The following is a 25,689-nucleotide window of genomic DNA, read 5'->3' on the forward strand; positions in this document are numbered from 1 at the left end:
AATCGGTAACCGGCATTGGGTAACCATCCATCGGCGTAGCCTTATTGAGATTCCTGAAATCAATGCAAACTCAAAGCTTCCCATTTTTCTTGTAAACTGGAACAACATTGGAAATCCACTCGGCATTCCGACACTGCTGAATAAATTTAGCTTCGATAAGTTTGATTATTTCGGCCTTAATATCAGGAAAAATATTAGGATTACATCGGCGAGCTGGCTGTTGATGTGGCCGAAATCCAGATTTGATGGGCAACCGATGTTCAACAATAAATCGGTCTAAACCAGGCATCTCGGTATAATCCCAAGCAAAGCAATCTTTATATTCCTTTAACAAATCAGTTAACTGTTGCTTACACTCAGAATTTAACTTAGCACCAACAAAAGTAGGTCTAGGCTTATCACCATTACCTATGTCTACCTCCATTAAATCATCAGCCGATGTAAACCCTTGGTCTAATTTTCCATCATCGGCGAACCTATCCATTAAAACTCTTCATGAGAACCGACTGCTTGGATCGATGGAATTTCATAATCGGCAACTTTGAGGAAACCTTTCTCCCAAATCTCCCCTGAAATACACCTAGTCCTTTCATAGGTGTCTGTTTCTGCCGATGCGATGACATAAGAAGAATCTCAAGGGACAATTTCAATCTTATCGCCTACCCACTGGACTAAGCATTGGTGCATTGTTGATGGGATACAACAATTGGCATGGATCCAGTCTCTCCCCAGTAGCAGATTGTAAGCACCTTTTCCACTGATCACGAAGAATGTTGTCGGCAAGGTTTTGCTGCCGATGGTCAACTCAACACATATTGCCCCTTTAACTAGAGACACATTTCCTTCAAAGTCTTTTAGAATCATACCGGTCTTAATCAAATCCTGATCTCCTTTCCCAAGTTTCCGATAGACTGCATACGACATGATGTTAATAGCAGCCTCACCATCAATTAATATCTTGGTCATGGGCTACCCATCAACTCTTCCTTTGACAAACAGAGCTTTAAGATGCTGCCTTTCATTGTCGGCTGGCTTTTCAAAGATAGCCGTCATCGGATCTAGAGCCAACTGAGCTATCTAGTCAGAAAAATCCAGCTCCTCATCATCACTGGATGGCGCTCCATCGGCAACATAAATACCATGTTAACATCTGCCGATGGCCCTTTTCCCTTAGGGTCCGGTTGTTGCTGATCCCCAGACTGGCCAGATTTCTCGCCCTTGCTTAGCCCTTCTCGTCTTTCGCGCTACATCCTCCTTTTCTGTGTCCTAGTCAACCCTTTTGCACACTATGGAGGAAGTTGTGGCTGCCTTGCCGATTGGCAACGACTTTCCCTTGACTCCACTCGATAGGTATTGGCATCCCTGCAAAATATGAACTCATCGGGAACTCGAGCATTTGCCATCTCTTCAAGCTCCTCTTGGTTCCTGGGAAAGTACCCAACACGGTCACCGAGTCTATCATACACACTGAGCCTGCCCCCAGCCGATCATGAATTGAAGTTCTCCCCCTAATCGGCCCATTAAAACGTCGATCGTCATTCGGATACTATCGATTAGGTCTGTCATGCCGATCATAACCATTGCACTCAGGGCAGTCCCTAACAGTGGGTAATTTGATGTTCTGTTCCCAACAATGGATAAAGAATGGGCAGTTCCAATGATCCTTGTACCGATTCCACTCCTGTCAGCGTCTTTCTTCTTCCCAACGATAATCCTCCTGCTGGCGCCGATACCGATCTTCACGTTGCTGCCAAGTCTCCCGATGCCTTCTATGAGTTATCACAATGCCAGATCGGGGAGGCCTTCCTGAGCTATTTCCTTCCTGGATCAAACCCTTTCCTTTAGCATCGGCAGCAGTAATCTAATGCTGAGGATCCACCGATGCACTTCTCTCAGCTGCTTCTGACATCAAGACCTTGGTCTTTCCCTTAGCATCCAACATATTTGTTGGGAAAGGATGTTGATCGATCTTCATCGGCTTCTGAGCTTTGGAATTATCAAACTTGATTCTCCCAGAATCTATAGCCGATTGCAGCTGTTGCCTAAAAACCTTGCACTCATTGGTGCTGTGAGAGGTTGCATTGTGCCACTTGCAGTATTTCATCTACTTTAATTCTTCAGCCGATGGAATCACATGATTAGGCGACAATTTGATTTGCCCTTCCTGAAGTAGAAAGTCAAATATCCTATCGGCCTTGGTGATGTCAAATGCAAACTTCTCTGGCTCCTTATGCCCAAAAGGGCAAGACATCGGCTTTTTGTTCTTCACCCACTCTGCTAAGCCGATGACTGGCTCCTCATCAGAATCTGAGCTTGCTGCCTCATCAACAAATGACATCTTTTTGTTCCATGCTCTCTTGGGTTCAAAAGGCTTAATATCTTGGTCAGAAATCCTTTGCACCAAGTGACTCAGACTTTCGAACTATTGAGAAGCGTACTTGTCTCTGATATGTGGCAACTATCCCTGAAAAGCTAAATCGGCAAGCTGTCGATCATCTAGAACTAGACTATAGCATTTATTCTTGACCTCCCGCAATCTTTGCACAAAACTTTCAACCGATTCAACATTGTGCTGCTTCAATCTGACTAAATCAGTGATCTTCTTTTCATGGACTCCAGAGAAGAAATATTTGTGGAACTGCTTCTCTAAATCGGCCCAGGTGATTACTGAGTTGGGAGGTAACGAAATAAACCAAGTGAAAGCCGATCCAGACAAAGATGACGAGAACAAACGAACCCTCAACTCGTCTCTGTTAGCAGCCTCACCACATTGGATGATGAACCTGTTGACATGCTCCATAGTCGATGTATCATCCTATCCAGAAAACTTAGTGAAATCTGGTATCTTGTACCGATTTGGAAGTGGAATTAAATCGTATGCACGAGGATACGGTGTCCGATAAGAGTAAGTGTTGACTTTGGGATTTATCCCAAATTGGTCTCTCATTACTTCAGCTATCTTATCGGCCCAATAAGCATCGGCGTCTTGCCGATGAGGCGGTTGTGGATCTGGCACCTATTGATATGCTTCCACGTGTCTCTGAGGTGCACAATCTGCACGGAACATTGGGTTCACCATCTGACCGCCAATCTGCTGACCAAGATTCATCGGCTGGTTGGCCAACCCTTGGTTCTGAAACCCGGGTTGAATTTGGCCTTGTTGAAACCCTGGAGCCTGATGATTCTGTTGAGGCATCTGTGGAAAGACTAACTATCTCGTCCATCCACTGTTAGCATTCATCGGCATAAACCCTGCCGATGGTTGGAAATTGGGCATCATCATTGAATTGACATGCCAAGGCTGTGTCATAAATCTCTGCTGCGTCGGCATTGAATCTGCCGATGCGTTAGGCATCTGGAACGTTGGAGCTTGAGAATTCCCAGTGTAAGGTCTTGCAGTAGTAGTTGTAGTATACTGAGGACTCTGATTCATCGACAGACTTGGAGGTGCCGATGCCATAGGAGCCTTGCCTGTCAAGTCAGCCACTTGAGATGTTCCAGGAGTCTTCAACATCATCTCAGGGGGCATACCGTAACCCCACCAATTGGAGGAACAGATCCCGACATTGCCGATGCCAATAGATCTGTGGCAAGCTTGATTTGCTCATCTGAAGTTGATGGATTGGTCGTCATCGGCGTAGATTGCACATTAGTGAGTCCTAATGTGCTTGGAGGAGCAGTAGTTTCTGCACCCGCAGCGGTCGTAGTAGCCGATGGAGCTGTGACCACTGGTGATCCTGGCTGATGATGGGCAGGGCCCACATAATTTGGTGGCAATTGTCCTTCCTTAAAAGTTCTAGCCACAGCATTGAAAACCGTGTTGGACAGCACACCAGCTTGATTAATCAAGGCACGGTTAATAGCATTGTCAACCATGTCTTGAAGTTTACTAGGATTGGCTTCAAATGTAATCTGCCGAGGTGCCGGCAATGCTTCCTTCTGGATCACCTTGCCACTCCTGTTGATGCTGAAAGATTTCAAACATTGCTGCTTGTAGTCCTCCATGGCTTTTGCAATAGCTTGCTTCTGCTCATCTCTGAGATTGGCTTCTGTCACGGGGATGACGTTCTCCAAGTCGAACTCGGTATTCGCCATGTCGATCTTGATCTTGAATCTGTCCCACCGAGCGTGCCAAAAGATGTGTTGATGCAAAACTGATCTGCAAACACAAAGTGCTAATACCCGATTTAAACGTTAAGGCGTGCCAGCCGATTTGACCTTACAATCGACGAAGGTGGTAACTCGACCACTTTGGTCCCGACAACAGCGATGCGCCCGGATGTCACGGCCAAGAGGTGATCACGCGGAACATGAGAACACGCCGAGCTTACGTCGACGAATTCCTAAGAACTCGTAGTAAAAAGAAAATATGACGAAGTCATCGAAAAAAATAGATGCTGGAATATGAGTAAAAACTTGTGTTTGATTGATTGATAGATTCATTACAGTGCCCTAGGGTATACATTTATACCCTGTCCGAAGAGCTACAACCATACACAACTAGGACTCGAATTCCAAACTAAACGGAACCCGTACACAAATGAACTCTAATAACCAAGGAAAACATAAAACTACCCCCTCTTAGCCGACCGGGGCATCGCCACAGATCAATCGACAATCTCCACACTTTCCTCCAGAGCCATCGGCAGACCTCTTGTTGTGGCCATCGGCAAACACTGGTCATCGGCACGAACACGTCACCACCTCTGGACTTAGTCACATTCAATTGTCTCTTCATCGGCAACCACCTTCATCGGCAACTTCCCTATAGACTAGTTACTGTTGCTTCACCTGCTGATCTACGCTTTACTAACCCCAGGCACACGTCAAAAGATACGTGTCAAAAAACGATGTCAACACAAGTACAAGTGGAAGCTTAACCCCAAAAAATGCATCTTTGGGGTCCGCTCTGGTATACTGCTCGGCAACGTCGTCATCCGCGACGGCATACGGCCAAACCCTTCAAAAGGCAAGGTGGTGCTAGATATGTGACCACCAAGAAACATAAAAGACATTCAAAAGCTCAAAGGATGCATGACTGCTCTTATCCGGTTTATTTCTAGGCTGGGAGAAAAAGGGCTTCCTTTCTTCAGGCTACTAAAAGCATCGAAAAAATTCTCCTGGACAGAAGAAGCCAGCGTCGCATTCACCTAGCTCAAAACTTTCCTCACCTCACCACCCGTTCTCACCGCGCCTCAACCTAACGAGGACCTGCTCCTCTATATAGCAGGAACCGATCGGGTCGTCTCTACGGTGCTCGTGCTAGAGCGGGATGAACTAGGCCACGTCTACAAAGTCCAGAGACTAGTATACTTCATAAGCGAAGTCCTAAACAAATCTAAGACCAAGTATCCCCAGATACAAAATTTAATCTACGCCATCCTAATCACCTCAAGGAAGTTGAAGCACTACTTCGATGGTCATCGTGTTTTAGTTACTACGAGTTTTCCGTTGGGAGACATCTTGCACAACAAGGACGCCAACGGCAGAATTGTAAAGTGGGCCATGGAGTTATGCCCATTTTTGTTGGATTTCCAGAGTCGTACAACCGTCAAGTCTCAAGCCCTGGTCGACTTCATCACAGAATGGACAGATCTCAACACAACACCCTCTCCAGATGTCTTCGATCACTGGTCAATGTTCTTCGACGGGTCCCTGAACATCAATGGCGCTGGTGTCGGAATCCTTTTCATTTCACCAAACAAGGACAAACTACGCTACATCCTTAGGATCCTCTTCCCGGCATCCAACAATGTCACCGAGTACGAAGCATGCTTGCACAGCATCCGATTGGCCGTCGAACTGGGAGTCAAGCGCCTTTACGTCTACGGCGACTCTGTCCTAGTCATTAGCCAGTTAAATGAGGAGTGGGACATGACTCATGAGAAAATGGATCTATACTGCAAAGAAATATGGAGGTGGGAATCGAATTTTTATGGAATAGAATACATACACGTGGTCCGGGACAAGAATCAAGCAGCAGATGCGCAAGGTGTTTTTGTCCAAGACATTGACACACCGAGCATCGGAGCGGACCTGGTCCACAAGCCACACAACTAGGGACTGCTCGCCCCGAACGCCACTCCGACAACCAACGGCAACGACTTGCGCACACCTTTCGTTAAGTACCTCTTTGACGGTTCGGGATTTCAAGACAAGACGGAGAACGAACATCTTATCCGACGATCCAAAAACTATATATTGGTCGACGATAGACTTATGCGCAAAAGCGCAAACTCAAAAGTCTTGTTGAAATGCATAACTCAAGGCGATGGCATCAAGCTGCTAGATGACATACACGCTGGGTCCTGCAGCAACCACACCGCCTCTAGAACACTAGTCAGAAAGGCTTTCCAAGCAGGTTTTTACTAGCCAACCGCAGTAGCTGACGCTGGGAAGCTGGTCTGGCATTATGAAGGGTGTCAGTTCTTCGCCAAAAGGACTCACGTACCTGCTCATGAGATCCAGACGATTCTATCATCTTGGCCATTCGCCTGCTGGGGTCTTGACATGATTGGGGCATTCAGACCAGCCCCCGGCAATTTCAAATTCGTGTTCGTGCTGATTGACAAGTTCTCCAAGTGGATCGAGTACATGCCACTGGTTAAAGCAACTTCAGAGAAGGCTATAGAATTCCTCAATCAAATCATACATAGATTCCGGGTTCCCAACAGTATAATCACCGACCTGGGCACTTAGTTCACCGGCACTACATTCTGGGATTTCTGTGATGACAGAGGCATAGTCGTAAAATACGTGTCGGTAGCCCATCGTCGAGCCAACGGTCAAGTCGAGCGAGCCAATGGGATGATTATCGATGCACTAAAGAAGAGGCTATAGACGGAAAATGACAGGGCATCGGAGCGGTGGATGAAAGAATTACCGGCAGTGGTCTGGGGTCTCCGAACACAACATAGTCGGAACACGGGTGTATCCCCCTATTTCATGGTTTATGAGGCTGAGGCGGTGCTCCCCTCTGACATAGCCTTCGGATCCAAAGAGTCGAGCATTTTGACCAGTCTTCAGCAGACCACGCCAGAGAACTTGAAATTAACTGCACATAAGAGAAACGGTTGGCCTCCAGCCGAGAAACGGTTGGCCTCCGGCCTTCGAACAGCAAAGTACCTCAAAGCCATGAGACGATACTACAACAAGAACGTCAAGGATCGCTCCTTCGTGGTCGGCGATCTAGTACTCAAATGGAAAACAAGCCAGGAAGGAATGCATAAGCTATCTACGCCCTGGGAGGGACCTTTTGTGGTCGCCGAAGTTACACGTCCTACCTCTTATAGCCTTATAGGCTGGCTTACCCGGACGGAACAAGCCTGCCCAACTCTTGGCACATAGACAAATTACGGCATTTCTACCCCTAAGTTTCAGTACATCTTACTTGTATCTTTTCTCTGATGAATAATAATGAAGTTTGTCTTTTTGCTGTATATTTCTACATATGCAGAACACTCGACAAGCACGACAACATCTTTCCTTGACAAGTCATGCAAAAAAATCAGTCAATGGTACTCGACATGATTCAGTGATACATCACTCAGAAAACTTATGTACAGCGCTCAAAACCATTGCTCTTAAATTCAGACTTTATTACAAAGTTTATAAACAAAGTTTACAGTAAACACCCCACTAGGCGGTTTCTAGTCTATCTCTACAGACTACTCTAAGAGCCTACTGCTCAGGTCGCTCGCCCGCACGGGTCTCTTATGCCGTCGAAGGGGTCGGGGCCACCAGCGCCTGGCTGGTCGAGACCGCAGGCGTCGACCGCCCATCTCCTGCAATCGATGCCCCCGACAACTTCCTAGCCGACCTGTCTCACCGTGGCTGATCGGGGGGAGTAGATGTCCCGCAGAGGTTTATGTCGCCGATCACCTTCGTCGACAGGTCGAGCAGGCCAACGCGAAGGCCAACGCGAAGGTTTATGTACCCCTCTCCAGCCGGGACAGGTCGACCAGGGGGTAGTGAGCGCGCACCATGCTGAGGACATGGGCTCCGGCGAACTCCCCAGCATCCTTCACGAACTGCTAAAGCCAGCCCCACGCTTGTTGCGCCTTTTCGACCAGGTCAGCCTCGGTGCGCGGGGCTGGTCCTCGGGGAGCTCCGGGCTGATCAGATCTAGCACCGGAGCGACTCCCTTCCAGAGCTTTATGCAGTTCGTCTTCCAGGCGTCCCGGTCTTTGACCAGGTCCTCGACGTGCATCTTGGTGATGGCCTTGAGCACTATGACCGATTCCAAGCAAAAACGAAAGCAAATAGTCAACAACATGCTATGTCAATAAATACCTTGTGGTCGTAAAAGTCAAAGCGGATCCTACCAGTCAGCTCCCGATTCCTGGCCTTGAGCTCCTCGCCGACCTTACGCTCGCCTTCTAGCGCACGAGCACGCTCCTGGCCGAGATGGTCTCTCTCCTTTTGGAGGCACTCGATCTCCTCCTCCAAACCTGAAGTGATAATTATTTATCATAAAAATCGACCACGTAGTTAACTACAGCTACTAAGAAACTTGACTTACTCCTCTTCTCACGGTCCTTATCGGCTAGTCGCCGAGTTAGGTCCAGCACAAGCTCTTCCTGAGCCGCCTTCTCCTTCGCCTCCTTCTCGGCTTCTGACCAAAGGCGCTCCACCTCTGCAGTCAGGGCCAAGTTCTCGGCGACCACGCCCTCAATTTGGTCGAAGCACCTTTTGCGGTACTTCGCTGTTTTCATGGCATCCAGCAAAGTTTAGGCATGCTACACAGTGAACACTCTACGACTTATATGTACTTCAATGAAATGCGAGACCACATACCTTAACCTCACTGACGAGGCCCTTGGCACCGCGCTCTACCCTCTCTGCCTCCTCGACCTCGGCGATCTCCTCATCGCCGACCCAGTGGTCCCCATGTTGGTGCCATACGTAGATGTGCTGGCGACCATCGTGGGGATGCCCCTAGATCTCCTCCACTTCATCGTCGGAGGCCGCCGGAGCTTCCTCGCCTCCTGCACTACCCCCAACCATGGTAACGGGTATCATTGGACCCTTACCTCGGTTAGAAGTGCCTTCCTGCGTGGGAGCCTCCACTAGAGCTGGAGACGGAGACGGAGCCCTGCCCTCTTCAACTGGAGGAGGGGACGGAGCCTTATTCTCCTCTCCAGCGACACTGCTCGGGGGAGGAGTCCCCGCGGTCTCATCACCCTTTGTCGGGGTACCCGTTTCGGCTCTGGCTTGGGCTGGGTCCTCATCGACCATCTCTGTCACAGGGACAGCAGCAGGCTGTGCCATGGGCTGCTCTGGGGCAGTTTGCCCTATGACGATCTGCTCGACGGCCTCCGGCTCGGTGGTCCTCGAGCCCACAACACTGCCAGGATCAACATCCAAGGTAGTACTACAAAGAAAACACAATCCAAAATTACCACACCGAAATCAAACTTCACGAAAAAATAAACTTTTCTCGATAAACTTACAGAATGGAGCTTCGGTGCACCGCAGTGAAGACCCGTCTCCTAGCTCGCCCAGCCGCCACCGCCGCCTCCGTTCCTCCTGGCCGTGCCTGCTCGACGTGCGCGGCAGGCGGATCCTCGGCAACCCGACCAGCGTGGCCAGGTGCAACGTCGGGGCGGTTGCGGGGTCTGCGGACCAAGGTCGGGGCCGCCTCCTCCTCGTCATCGTCATCGACAATTCTAACAAGCCAGCGGCGCTTGGGCGCTCGGCTATCTAAAGTCGACCCCTGGCCCATCACAGGGCCTGCAGCCGCTCCTGTAGGTGCTGCTCCTACTGAAGTTGACTCCACAGCCATCAGCCTCTTGCCGACCACCCTGTCGTCAGTGGTCGGCGCCGGCCGGTCCACCCCTTCGTCGCTGCTGGTGTATCGGTCACACCGAGCAGCGTCGACCGCTGGGGGATCCACTCCGGCCGGGTGCTCCATACCGGGCGCCAGCGACACATATACCGTCGCCCGGTCAACGTCTCCAATCTACAACAAAAACACGACAAGCTATTAGCATAAGAGTGTGATATTTTCAGAGCACTACAAAAAAACTTCAACTACCTTCGAGGTTGGTCGACCCAGCTTGTAGGCATGCATCCGGTTGTCGCTTTGAATGAAGCTGTTGTTAGCCAGGTTGAACAATTCATTGATCCTCCGCTAGATCTCTGGCTTCTCCAGGTTGTCCTGGTGCATCCTGGTCGAATCTTGCCCGCCCTGGTATTCATACGCTGCATGCACCCTTCTCTGACAGGGCATAACTCATCAGGCAAGGAAGTTCCCGACCACTCCCGGTCCATCCAGGCACGACCAGTCGATCAGATCCATCAGTTCTGACACCTGACCACGGTATTCTGGTCGGTCTATCCAACTGTTCCTCTTCTCGTGGATGTAACCGACATCACAGAATGTGGCCCTACCTGGCTCCTCCCTGATGTAGAACCACCTCTTGTACCATTCGGTAAGCAATGTGTTCCAGGGGCAGCTAAGGTAACGATTCTTCATTCCGTCATGAAGATTGAGGTATACTCCACCTGCAATCTTAGAGCCTCCAACCGCTCCCTTCTTCCTCAAGCAGAACAAGTAGCGGAAGAGATCAAAGTGCGGCTCTATCCCAACATAGGCATCGCACAAATGAATGAAACTGGCAACAAGAAGAATGGAGTTGGGATGCAGATTGCAGATCCCAATCTCGTAATAAAGAAGAAGGCCTTGAAGAAACGGATGAACAGGCACCCCAAATCCCCTCTTGAAAAAATCTTCAAAAACAACGATCTCACCAGCTTGGGGATCTGGGTAACTCTCCCCTTCTGGCGCCCTCCAGCCGCCAAGCTCCTGGTCGTGCAGAAGCCCCATCTGGACGAGGTCATTGAGGGACCTCGTGGTGCTCCTGGATTTTTTCCACTCCTTGGCCATCATCTCGGCCCTTTTCTTCGAGTCGCTCTTCGCCATTTCTACTGCGCAGAAAGCTTTGAACTGGGTGTTGAGTGGTTGAAGGTGCTGAGGAAGACAATGGCAGGAGGCAGGACGCTGGTATGCAACTGCTGGGTAAAGAACAAGGGCACAGCATCGGGCTCTTTATAACAGCAAACCCACCTTTTCCACTTCCCGCATTTTGGGGAAGTGGGCGGCTTTTGCGGCCGGTGCGGCGTTTTGGTTTTCAAGATTATCGTAGTAAATTCGGTGACCTTTTTTAAAATGATTGATTGGTTTCCTTTTCTTGATCCGCACGATAAGCGGCTGTGCAGTTAGCAGGCACCCCTTTTTATGCGACAAACTGACAAGATGACAGGATGCCCCCGTCACATCGCAAATTAATGCAGCGATACGTTCAAAAGCCAAGTAATTAGTTTGATCGGTTCATTCGAAAGTCTGGGGACTGTACCGACCACCGAGCATGATATGCTCGGGGACTGGTCGACCAGCCTGCTCATTTGATAGTCTGGGGACTGTACCGACCACCGAGCATGATATGCTCGGGGACTGGTCGACCAGCCCACTCATTTGAAACTCTGGGGACTGTACCGACCACCGAGCATGATATGCTCAGGGACTGGTCGACCAGCGCGCTCATTTGAAAGTCTGGGACTGTACCGACCACCGAGCATGATATGCTCGGGACTGGTCGACCAGCCCGCTCAGTCGCAAACAAGCGTGAAATGCTCGGGGACTTGAAAATTCAATTGCATAACGTCTAACTCGGTAATTTTAACTTTTTAGACCTTACTACAAGGCTCATACTTCGCCTTCCAACAAGCTCGGGGACTACATCAGTACGATGAATCTGGCGATGCATCTCAGTTTCAGAATTTCTATGAGGACTTTTCTTTTTTGACTCTGGCACCACGTGGCTATGTCACCTACTACCAGGCTCGGGGACTAAGTAGGCACACTTCACCTTGCGGTGAATATGCTTGTATTTTTGAAAGTCTATACTTTTTAGAAAAGTAAAGTGGGCACACTTCACTAGGAAAGAAATCTTTTTTGATTAAGAGCACCATGCATTCTTCGAACAACCTGCTTCTTCGATGTTGATGTTGATGAACTGGTTTTCAAGTTGGTTAAAATACCGTTGCAACTGTTCGGACGATTTTCCTGGTTATCAAAAATGTCGAGTCTTGCTGGTCGAAGAAGCTCAAGACGGCGTGTTACATGATAATACATGGAGCTCGGGGACTAGCTGTGGGGGTATAAACCCCTATACTCTTACGACTAGACTTAAACCCCTATACTCTTACGGCTAGACTTGGACCAGGAGACTTGGTCCATCACGGGACAGTTCGAGGCTTGATCCAACTGATTGGAGTTTCGCGTAAGGAAACAAGACGTGGAGATCAAGCAGGATTCTAGTCGGTTAGAATAGGAATCGATATTGCATTATCTATGGCAATTGTAACCGACTAGGATTAGTTTCCGGATTTGTAACCCTGCCCTCTAGACTATACAAAGAGAGGCAAGGGAACCCCCTTAGACAACTCGACACAATTCGATCCACAACAATACAATCAGACGCAGAACGTGGGTGTTACGCCCACACGGCGGCCGAACCTGGATAAAAACCTTATCTGTGTCTTGCGTCACCATCAAGTTCGTAGCTTGCGCACCTGTCTGCCGATAAACTACTACCGCGGGTATAACCCAAGGTAGACTGCCGACTAGCTTTCATCGACAACCAAGGGCAGGTGATTTAAATGTCCTGATCGTTGTGGCAGATTGGCAGTCCTGAGAGTGCGGCGCTGATCGGAACCGCGATTTCTGAGTCGTACCAAAGATGACCTACTTGCTCTTCGACGGGGGAAGCATGGGTGAGTGCTAGAAATAACCCTCCAGCTAGATAGAAATCGATTCAAATCGCCGTCTCTCTCGGATAGTGAGAACTTGGCAAAGTAGCGGCAACTTAGATCTCATTAAGATAACTTAATGGTTCTACAATGATGATGATGATGATGATGATGATGATGATGTTATGGCCTCATAAACTTGATATGGTTATTAATGAGTGATTTAATCAAGTGTGTGGACTAGTACAGGTGCTAATCTAGTGGATAGGTTAATACTTGGTTAACTCGATGCTAAAATAAAATTTGATGCTCTCTAAAGGCAGTTTTTATGCAAATGTGTTATCAAGCAAGCTCCACTTATATCGGCCTTGCATGTTTCTTGGTGTCTTTATTTTTGGTTCGACGGGTAAGTTTAGCTGAGTATATCCTTGTACTCAGGGTTTATTTCCACTTGTTGTAGATGACACGTTTTATGACGGTTGTTGCAAGATCTGTCTTCTTTCTGCTGGGGATGAGGACTAAACCGTTGGGCACGGTTCTCTCAGTCATCTTATCTGACTTGCTTTTGTGGATGTGATCAGATGTAATGTGACAACTTGTGATGTTGGTTTTGAAACTATGTTGCTTCCGCTACTTTAAACTTAGTTCATAATAACTAAAGCAAATTCCGATGTGTGTATGCTTCGGCCTTCGGTAGACTATGTGTGAACTGATGTAACAAGTGATGTATTGTGCTAAACTTATTACAATCTTAGCATGTTGCTCAGTTGGTTTGAAATTTTTTAAGATTTTAGTTGACTACGAGATTATACGGGTTCAAGTTTGGAAACTTGACTGCTCGATAATTGTTTTGACACTTGAGCTCTATTTTGGGTTGGTTGTGTGACACGCGCCGCTCTACAGCGCCAACGGTGCAGACGTTCGCCGCGACGCTGACTCCGGCACCCGGTCTCCTCCCCGCCGACCTAGCACTCGGCCTTCTCACCCCGCTGCGGCCGCGCCCCTACGTGTACATTGATGACGTTGGCTGTGACGCTGATCCCGACACCCGGCATCCTCCTCCCCGTCGTCCTCACCGTCATGCGCCGTGACCACCCTAGCCATCACACGTCATAGGTAATTCCTCCGCTACTATGCGTTGGTCTGTTTGTGGGGATGCAGTCAGCTCGATTTCATAAGTTCACCTCAATTTGGATGTTGGTCTGATTGGCACACTATACTTGAAGCCCTCCAAATTAGTTACAAGACAAAATCTATTACTTCTTGTGCTGCTTGTGTGTCGATTTCTACACATCTTGGACGTTTGCCTGCTAGGGTGTTCACCAGGTGTGCCAACCGCTGACCTTCCTTTCCTGTTGTGTGAAACCGAGCACCAACCATAACTTAAGCAAATTGGCTATCTGTATTCCGATCTGATCTAATTACATGTAAGTATGATCCCTTCCAAAGATTATCATTCCTGCATGTGCACAGCCATATGTCCTTATTTATTTTCCACTTCTGAAAGTTTAGTAGTTTCCTACTAGGAGAAACCTGAATTCTGACGGACAAATCATGTTTTTGTTGCTTTGTCTTTGTTGAAACTTGGTGCTATACAGAGAAGAATGTATGAAGTGAGAGCAAGTTATTGTGTTGTGAAACTTTCAGATACTAGAAATAAATCTCCAAAATTATAATCCACATGCTAAACGATTTATGTGAACACATTATTTTCTGTATTTTACCAAACAAAGATAGGGGATACTTTCGGTGTACCCAGTTTTGAAAAGAGATTCATCTGCTCTGTATAAACGAATGTTGTATCAATGCTAAAAAATACTAATCCTCATTCTATTTAGATATTAATTTTCAAGCTCCATGGTAACTACCCCTCCGAAGTATCTGAAGGTGTGTGAATGTTAATATCTTCTTCCCAATTCATATGTATGTTCTGGCTTTTTTTTTTACTGAAGACAAAACTGAGTAAGATCTGTTTATTGTTTCCTGCATGGTGTGTGAGAGAGAGAGAGCTTAACTTGTGTCACTACCTGTTGGTGCCACTTCAAGAAATTAAAAACAGCTCTGACATCATAATACAAGGATTTTACCAATTAGAGTGATAGTTGACTGAATTATTTTCTGTAAATTTACCATATCTTCCTATACAACTAAAAAATTTACAGAGCTCCATGCAAGGAACAATGATGAATACAGCAAGTGGTACCAGTCTGAAGATATCAGTTGCTGTGCGTGTCAGCTGTTGCCTCTCACTTCTAGAAAGGCTTTTTCCACCAGCAAGTTTCACCAGCAATCTTGATGAGATTCTAACATCTGCCCATAGTAGCTTTGTCACTAACCAGTAATGTTGCAGTGTAGAAACAAATTCATCCTTCCAATGCTTAAGCTTTGCAGCCCAATCAGCCCTCGACAAACAAAGAGGTAAAGTTACATAAGTTATGAAAGAAACAGACCAGTCATTCATCTTATATGTGCGCATTTAGGTACAAAGGAAGGAACTGAGACCTGCTCATTGAAGCCACAGCTCGCAGAGCAGGGCCAATACCAAGAAGCATTGCCCAGAATTTTTGCATAACTGATTGGCTAACCTTCGGAGATTCTTGGACCTGTTTAGCTTTGGCTTTAGCTTTTGCAGTACTTAGGCCTTCCACAGCCTGATCACATTCCTCTGGGGATGCCTCTTTTTTCTTTCTATTTTGCTTCTGATCCTCACCCTGTTCATCATCAATATCCAACTTACGTTGCCCTGCAGTTGCAGTTGATGATGCACGAACTGACTGTAGAATAGATCTAGCTCCCAGCAGCAACCCGAAGTCATTCTTTCCAATTCCATAATGTGAAAGAGATATCCCATGAGCTGGGCGTTGCAAAAATCTATTAGCAAGACCTGCCAAATTTCTTTTACTCAAATTCACACTGTATTGCTCCTTCTCAGATCTTGAGTCTCCGAGCTTTGCTCTAGAAACCGTAGTGCTATTCTTGGCTCAGCCTCAGAACCAATTCTTCCATGTTGGAAGGTAGAGGATGAAGATGAGAGGTTAAGTGTTTTAACATGATCGAAAAGATATTTCCTTCTCTTCGTGATTGCTCTTGAAGCCATACTTGATTGCTACTCAATTTCCAGATGGGAAGGCCAAGGTCATGCCTTTAGAGTAGAATCCTGTAGTGGTCCGATTGTCCAAACATAAGCATAAGATGATTATTTCCATAAAAAGTCAGAATTAGTTCCTAAGCGTATATTCTGATTTTGTTCTAACAGACTACATTTTATTTTGGAAAAGTGATAACCTCTGTTTTTATTGGAAGCATAATTGATGTACCTTTCAACTAAAAAGTCAGAATTAGTCTCTGTTTTTTTCCTGTAAGTCAAAAAATCCCATATACAATTTTTCTGAATACAGGGTATAATTTACGCATATATGCACTAAGACATGTGTAGGCTTTTCTACTTTAGGCACACCCAATACTCTACTGTTGTTTGTTTCTAGCTACTATAGTCATTAAGTCCTTGCTGTTGCTGCACCTAGGTTTCTGATCAAGCACCTAGAAATAAGAAATGGAAAAAGTCTACATAAGCCTACAAACTATTAAGGGTGGACTACTTCAACCCCCGAACTATAAAACCAGATATTCTACCCCCTGAACTTTCAAAACCGGTCAAATAACCCCCTAAAGTGGTTTTGGATGGTGGTTTTGTCTTTTTCTTTTTTATTTATTTCCGCTAAATCTTTGAAAAATCATAATAAATCATAGAAAAATCATAGAATATAAATTTCAATTTTGTTGGACTTCTGATGAGTAGATCTACAAAGTGAATATATAATATGGTTTACTTTAGTATAAAGTTTTTGTTGTAGCTTTAAATTTATGGTTTTCTGTAATTAAATCGAATAATTGATATATGCAGTTCCTATGATCCAATTGTGGTGAAATTTTTATGGTGAGCTCATTATTGTATGCTTAAACTATGGTAAAAGTTTCGTACCTAGTGGATCAAGTATAACTTAGTTATCAATTTATTTGGCTTTATTCTTGTTAAATCTATGCTTTATCTATAACTAAGTTATACGTGATCCAATGAGTATAAATTTTTTACGATAGTTCAAGCATATAATAGTGAGCCCACCATAAAACTTTTACCACAATTGGACCACAAGAACTGCATATATGAATTATTCAAATTAATTATAGAAAAACATATATTTAAAGGTACAGCAAAAACTTTGTATTAAAGTATATGGAAAAAGTCTACATCACCTACTGAACTTATGGGGTGGTGTCTACTTTACCCCCCGAACTATGAAACAGTCTAATTTACCTCCTGAACTATCCAAAACCGCCATAAAAAACCACCCAGAAAGGTGATTTGAACGGCTTTCGATAGTTTAGGGGGTAAATTAGACTGTTTCATAGTTCGGGGGGTAAAGTAGACACCACCCCAGTTCAGGAGTCCAACAAAATTAGTACTAAAGTATATCATATTATACTAAAGTATATCATATTATATATTCACTATGTAGATCAACTCATCAGGAGTCCAACAAAATTAGAATTTTTATTTTATGATTTATTATGATTTTTCAAAGATTCAGCAAAAATAAATAAAAAAGAAAAAGACAAAACCACCCTCCAAAACCACTCGAGGGGGTTATTTGACCGGTTTTGAAAGTTCAGGGGGTAGAATATCCGGTTTAATAGTTCGGAGGGTTAAGTAGTCCACCGTAGATAGTTTGGAGGGTTATGTAGACTTTTTCCAATAAGAAATTAGACAGCTAGTAGCTGCAGCCACACCTAATTGTTCAGGTTAGACAACTCCTAAAAATCAAGCACGTCCATCCATTTGCAGGTAGATTCAGGTGTGATGTTAACAGCTTCATAGAAAGGTGAATAGAGTTATCTTCATCTTAGCTAGATCTTGAATTATAGTATCATCAAAATTAATAAAGTAGATATAAACTAACTTTTAAAAAAAAATTAAAGCAAAGTTGCTTTCTTGTACTGAAATCTTTGTCTTGGACTTGGTTACAGAAACATGATAATTATATTTACTTACGTTAGCTTATGGCAAGAACTATAGCTGAATGTTCCTTGTTGCTGGCTTTTTGCTTGCTTTTGGAACAGTAGGGCGCAATTATTAGTGTTTCCTGTCATATTGTTCCATCCATGCTTCTGAAATTAGAGCCTTCTGACATTCATCTATTAACTGCAAAAGAATTAAGTTAGATCAATATAGTTACAGTTTGGCTAGGCATTACCTGTTCGGTCCATATTTTGTGGCTTTTGCTGAAGTCTAAAACATAGCAGATAAATGGCCTGAAAGTATGGATGCATTAGTTTTGTATTTAACTATTGTTGATACATATAGAGGTATTCCAACTAGCAGGGCAGAGGTGTGTCCCTCTAGTTACTCTAGGGAAGTTACTTTCTTTATACATTCTAATCACCATAAATATATCCTGTTTTATGGCAAGAGAAAATAACTGCAGATTTTAGAATCTCCATGTCCTCTCAATGCACCACCTCCATCTTTAATTGGTACTTTCCAAACACCTTCTACAATAAGAACTCAATTTTACGAGGCACAGGGGCAGACCATCCCTAACATCATGGTGTACATGTCGGAGCCTGTTCTCGCACGGCCAATTATATGTAGCGCTATCAAGAGCCACGGCAAGATCGAACATTAGGATCTTAGCTGTGCCAGCCGCTGAGAAGGACGTGAACAAGGGAAAGGGAAAGCGAAAAAAGAAACTAGCAAATGATATATTCACGAAAAATATCATATATAAAGAGGTTCTAACGTCATAAATGAGGTATATCTCGTATTGATACATATTGTTTCAAGATAGTGAACAATACTTTAGCTTCAAATTTTAACAATCTGCTTATATGTAGGATACTTCCAACACATCTAAGAGAACTACAAGTGACTACATGACTCTTGGTGGTTGTCGCGTCAATACCCTTATGATGTTAAGAAGGTGTGCTATTTTTGTTTATCAGTTGATACACTCAGGACATAATTAATCTCTTAGTTTCACCTAATGGTTTTCTGCCTCTATGTACACATATCTATAATTTATTTGTTTGACTTATTGTTAATAAATACCTAACAACTCACGCAATATCGATATTTCGAACATCATTCTCTCAATATCTTTTTGAGGTACCAGTATAATACACATTCATACATGTATTATTGTGGTATTAATTTATATATATATATAAGAATGGTTGGGTTATCATAGGTTTGCACATTTATTTTTATTCATGTCATAAATTTTGTCTCATAATTATTCTAGAGGTAAAATATAAATAACGATACCTTGAACATTGAGGTGAAATTCTATAATGAGTGTATTTTATCTGTGCGCTTGCGAATAACCTTTCGTTTATATTTTTAAGTAAGCGTTATGATCATAAGTACAACCACATTTCTCATATCATGCTAGGGATGACAACTTAGTATGTAGTGATGTTAGAAGTTTCAACAGGTACTAGAAATGCTTATTGGTATAAATTAATGCACATAAAAAATATAGATATCCGTAAGCGCACAGATAGAATACCAATATAGCACTTCACCTGGAAGTATTTCAGAGTATCGTTATTTATATTTTACCATAGAAAAAATGTGTGATACTAACTAAAGTTGTACTTTATCCTTGAGTAGCAACAAGGACGGAGATGATCGGGATATAAAGGGGGTCACTAAAGGTCTTCTAGTTCTAATCTCGTAAGCTATGTATATTATTATTTAATCTAGGGATATTGCATTAGGATAAAGACACCAAGTAATGTTTTATCTTAGCAACCATGTCTTACTTATCCTACAAATGGGAGGTGGGCTATATAAGAATTAATGAGACTATAAGAGTCACCCTCGCGAGCTACCGCTGATCTGGAAGATAGGGTGCATCTATGACTAACTGGAGTCCATGCACCACGCTTACACTACAAATACTAAATTAATCCATGAGCGACAAGAATTAATGTACTCAAAAGAGTCGTAAACCAAAAGAACAATAATAACAACAAAACTTACTTGAATTAGAAGTTGATTATCAAAGATATCTGAGAAGCAAGCTCCAATAGAACTTGATGCCACTGGTATAAGCTGGAGAAGAGACACCGACAAGTCGATACTTCCTCCAAACTCTTCCCAATACTCTACCTCTCTATCTCTAAATAAAACTAGTCCTAACCTCTGGAGGACTACAAGACTAATCTTCAATTGAATGCTTGGCTCTTGATCCTATATAAGGCTTCTTGATTGTAGGGGAGGATTAGGGTTTCTACCCAAAATAAGGATGATCTGAACACAGTGATGAGGACTAGGCCCGATCTTCCGAGAGGTTACCAGTAAGTTCGATTTGTGGAGATCTCGACGTTGGTGATCCGGCTTCAAATCAGACATGATTTGAATCCTGGAACCATTGCACCACTACTCCATTAGTTATCAACCAAGCACAACTTGATTGACCTCGCCAAGAAGGCTGTTCCTACAAGCAAATCGAAGAACACAAGCAAGAAGGTATAAACACGCAATCTAAAATTACAAATATGAATGACGCGAATATCAAAAGAGGGTTCAAGAACTCGGTTCCAAAGGGCTAATCAATATAGTAGAGGAGATCAAGAACGGGGGCCCTGGATCACTGTAAAAGTATTTGTCACCACAGTTACAATGAACAATTTAGTTTCTCGATAGAAAACTAAACTCTAAACAAAACCCGAGTCTAAACAGCGGTGGCTGCGTGGAATATAAAAGAGAGGCGTCCTAGGGTTAGAAGTGACCAGAGAGAGGCACTCACAACTTGGGCTTAAGGCCCCACTCGATACATGGCCAAGTTGGCCCAAAATAGGTGATGCAGCATCTTGTCATAGTCGTACAGATTAATGCACGAATGATCTGGAGCTTGGACTAGATCCAAAACGACGGTGTCATCGTCCCCTTTCCAAGGAGTCCAAGATCACCCTGTTTCAATGTTATATGAAGAAGTTATGATCGAAACACTGCTAAATCTGAGAGTGACGTGGTAGCTGAGTTGGAGATGAATTGCAACTTGAGAAAAATGATGGTGTCGACGTGTCTAGCGTGGCGATGTCGTCATCATCGTCCCTTTCTTGAATTGGAGTCATCCTCGACTCCATCTTGGCGATATCCTCATCATCCCCTCCTTCTAGAATCGGAGTCGTCCTCGACTCTTCCCCATCAACGAACTCCTACAAAAGGTTAGTGACAGTAGACAATGCACAAGACATAATAGGTTGACAAAACATAGTATAACATGGTGCATCTGGATTATCACATAACTCAGCAGTAGTAGAAGTTGTAGCAAATAAAGCACCTCCTTGTAACTAAATCCCATTATTTTTATCAATGTGTATTGGAGGTTTATTGTTAATCTCTTTAGCATGTTTAACAATATCCATAGGTGACAAAGGTAACAAAGTAACTTTCTTGTCCTTATGCATGAGAATGTATGTATTAGTTCTACCATGGTATAAAGTATCATTATCAAATTCCCATGGATGTCCTAATAAAATTGAACGAGTTTGCATAGGTACAACATCAAAATCAGCAATATCATGATAAATGCCTGTGAAAAAGCTAATGCAGGCTGATTTAGTTACCTTAGTCTTACCACTATTATTGAACCATTGAGTTTGTATGGATACGAATGTTGTCGTGTGGTCAAGCCAAGCTTCTCAACTAAATCTGAACTCACCAAGTTGTTGCAACTCCCGCTATCAATGATGGTGAGAATACGACAACCCTGCACAATGAGATACATGTGGAACAAATTGTGGCGTTGGATCTACATCTCTTCTTCATGTCCCACACGTGAACTTAACACATGCTGCACAAGAAGGCTAGGATAGCCCGTGAAGGCAGCAACGGAGTCAATGGTGATGGTCTCCGTGTCTTGATCGCCCTTGGTGGAATCTGTAGCAATGTTAGTAGCAAGGGCTAAATCATCTTCAACATCACTAGCACTTACATACCCATCCTCAGTAGCAATGAAAGTGCGACGACTAGGACAGTCCTTCATGACATGTCTCATGCATTTGCATCGGTGGCAAATGATTTTAGAGTTGGGTGAGAAGGAGCTAGTAGAAGCACCCAGAGTGGCACTTTTCTTTAGGTGTGGGGCTGCACATTAGACAATTTACTTACCCCAGAAGAAAATGCAGGTGTAGATGGCTGTGCTGCAATAGAAATCTTGGGCATCTCCAGCTCGGAACGCTGCTGAAAATTCCTCCCATTATTAGGCCTGAAAGAGTGGTGTTGCTTGCGTATCTGTACTTCACGTTCTGCCTTAATAGCAAGATGATACAGTTGGAAAAAATTACATCATTCTTTGTAATCAAGAATGTTCTAGATATCATGATTTAAACCACCATAGAATCTAGCACTAGCATCAGCATCATCTTACACAACTTGTGAACCTAATAAGTAATTCTTGATAGTATGCTTCTACTTCTTTATCTCCTTGTTTTAAAGTTTGCAGTTTAAGAACGAGGAACAAAACAAGATTTCATATGTTGTTTTAAAGCATTCCAAGTTTGAGGCACAACAGTAGCATTATTAGCATTGCAAAGATCACTCCACCAAAACAAAGCAAAATTAGTAAACTCACTACTAGCAACTCTAGCTCTATGCTCAACAGGCACATTATGAGAATCAAATTTTATTGAACAGCAAGCTCTCAATCTAAATATGCCTCAGGATCAACATTACCAGCAAAAGGAGGTAGATTAAATTAAATTTTAGCAAAAGAATCATTATTACCATGATTATTACCTTCCATACTATGACGATTGAAGTTGTAGCGGCAACAGTTACGTTCATCACCGTCAGCATCCGCATCTTTATGATCAGATAGATCTCCATCTGCATCAGCATCTTCATCATCACCATAATGAGATGGAGGGCGTTGCTCAATCTGTTCAATGCGGGTGACCAGATTGTTCACATTGCGTGTTAGCTCGTTCATAAGATTGCGTTGTTCTGTGATGAACCTTGTAAGTTCACCCTTGGACACACAATCATTGAAATCCATAGGAGATCCTACCACTGTTAGAAAATAGGAAAAGACAACACCAAAGTATTATCCTTATCAACTAACAGGAACCAAATGATGGTGGTCGTGGAAGTGAAATGCAAAATCAGAAGCGACTTACCACTGTCTTACAAGTGTTCTTACAAAAGACAAACTGGAGTAAAACCAATTTGGTAAAGCAATCTGTTGTTGAGTGTGGGTAACAGTTGTAAGATGAACCTGTGCTAACAGAAGTATATGTGGAGCTTTGAAAAGACACACTATGAACAGCAAGGATTAGCAATTAATGGATACAGATTTAGCTAAGTTCAATAAGTATCCCAATCACAAATCATAATTGCTAGCTAAGACGTGTCTAGACGTAGCGCAACAAGCTAAAACAAAAGATGTAGTGTAGATTTTTCTTTTTCCCTAATTTTATCCAAAATTATCCAAAAGGCACTAGTAGAAATTAAATTTTTTTTATTCTTTCACTATTTTTTTATATTTTTCTCTGAACAAAGATGACAAAATATGGAACCACAAATATTGGCACCTATAACTAAGGTCGGATGTGGTCTACAGAAATTCAGTAAGTTCTCTCAAAAGCATGCAAAACCCTTGACAATTTTTTATTTATTTTTCTGAATTTTTTTGGCAATTTTGATGAGACCAAATTTGTGTCGGGTCCAAATGATGTCATAGAGCTGCTGTAAAAATTTTAGATTTTTTTTATAAACGAGCGAAAAGTTATGCCTGTTTTACCGAATATATCTCAAGTTATGTTTTTCAGAAGGCACAACACGGCGGCGGTAGCATTTAGGGCAAAGTGTCCCTAAACTCAACACCAATCACAGGATAAATCGTCCTTGTGACTAACAATAATAGGTATTCCCCTGATGATGTAAGAAGGGGTGCGAAGCAGGCAAAATAACAGCAGTTGGCAACCTATCTAGGGTTAGCGCGGCGGCAAGAGATCACACAAGGCGGCTAGCGGGGGCAAGTCGAGTAATGTGGTGGCTTCGACTTGTTGTTTGGAAACAGTGGATGGGATAGCGGTGGAAACTAAGAACAGCAATGGTGCAATTAAACTACGACGACGAACACAATCAAAACCAGCAACTAGACTCAACCATAGACACAAACTCAATAAAGCAAATCTGAAAATAAAATTACAAGGCACAACGGGTGATAGGATAGTGGAAACTAAAATATTTTTTGGGGCTTTTTGTGGACTATAGGTAATGAACAAATATGAATCTAGGGCAAACAAGATTATACCTCGCGGTAAACCTGAAATATCTGATACCAATTGATGAGGACTAGTCCCGATCATCCGAGAGGTAGCCGGTAAATTCGATTTGTGGAGATCTCGATGTTGGCGATTTGGCTTCAAATCAGACACGATTCGAATCCTGCAACCATTACACCACTACTCCATTGGTTATCAACCAAGCATAACTTGATTGACCTCGCCAAGAAGGCTGTTCCTGCAAGTGAACCGAAGAACACAAGCAAGAAGGTATAAACACGCAATCTGAAATTGCAAATATAAATGACGCAAATATTAAAAGAAGGTTTAAGAACTCGGTTCCAAAGGATTAATCGACACGATGGAGGAGATCAAGAACGGAGGCCTTGGATCACTGTAAAAAGGATTTGTCACCACAGTTATGATTCAGTTTCTCGAGGAAAACTAAACTCTAAAGAAAACTCGAGTCTAAACAGCAGTGGCTGTGTGGAATATAAAAGAGAGGCGACCTAGGGTTGGAGGCGACTAGGGAGAGGCGCCCACAACTTGGCTTAAGGCCCGACTTGATACATGGCCAAGTTGGCCCAAAATAGGTGGTGCAACACCTTGTTGTGGTCATACAGATTAATCCACGAACGGTCTGGAGCTGGGACCAGATCCAAAATGTCGACATCGTCGTCCCCTTTCCAAAGAGTCCAATGAGTCTAAGATCACTCTATTTTGATGTCGTATGAAGAAGTTATGATCGAAACACTGACGACGTGTCTTCTGAATCCAAGAGTGACGTGGTAGCTGAGTTGGAGATGAATTGCAACTTGAGAAAGACAATGGTGTCGACGTGTCCAGCGTGGCGATGTCCTCATCACACAGGGGTGAAGAGCTTGTTATATAGGTGTGGCAGAACCCCCTAAGTGTTTGGGCCCACCGACACCTGTCATTGTCCTAAGGACCTCTGACGGCGATGCCGGGGATCCTCCCACTTTAGAAGTCCGATGAGCGTCGCTGGACGCTCATTCCACTGCTACCTGTGGCGTGCCAAGCCGGCTCGTACTGACCCCTGGTGATGGTCAATTAACGAGAACTTCTTCTTCTCGCCCTTACAGGATAGCAAGTGGCCACCTTAACACCAGGATCATTCGTTGCGAAGACATTGCAGTACCACAAACGACACACGACCAAAATAATATTTCAGAGTAAAACAGCGGAAGTATTACATAACTTGTTTTACAAAAGGAGTTCTTCCAAATACCAGAGTGTTATTACAAGCCTGGTCCAGCGGAGCAACTTATACTTTAGTACATCGGTCACAAATTTACAGACCCTGCCCAAGGGTCTCGTTCACTCTTCTTCGTCGTCAACCTCGACGACGGTCACACAACAGGGTCCGAAACAAGTCGGCTCCTGAGCTTCACCTGCAACAGGGGTTATAAAACCCTGAGTACGGGAGTACTCAACAAGACTTATCCGGCAGAAAAAGAGGAGAACTTAGGAATGCAGGCTTAGGGTAGGCAAGGAGTGGCTGAGCAAGGAGCCAACGTGTTTTGCTAAAAGCTTACTAATAGTGCATCCTTACTTTCAAGTTTTACCTGCGAATTCCTCTCCCGTCGAGGCCGAGGATTTCGAGGACAGTCTAACTAGTTG

The 25,689-nt window shown here is 44.1% G+C and overlaps 1 protein-coding gene across 1 annotated transcript; it reads right to left on the reverse strand.

Annotated features, from left to right (window-relative positions):
• Nucleotides 8,938-22,817, reverse strand: LOC110432662. The gene is made up of 4 exons (XM_021453439.1): nt 22,559-22,817; nt 21,932-22,068; nt 9,453-9,961; nt 8,938-9,373 (listed from the first exon to the last, which is right to left on the reverse strand). The coding sequence occupies exons 1-4, from the start codon at nt 22,815-22,817 to the stop codon at nt 8,938-8,940; spliced, it is 1,341 nt and encodes a 446-aa protein (XP_021309114.1).

The sequence above is a fragment of the Sorghum bicolor genome, chromosome 2, assembly GCF_000003195.3.
Source record: "Sorghum bicolor cultivar BTx623 chromosome 2, Sorghum_bicolor_NCBIv3, whole genome shotgun sequence".
NCBI lineage: Eukaryota > Viridiplantae > Streptophyta > Magnoliopsida > Poales > Poaceae > Sorghum > Sorghum bicolor.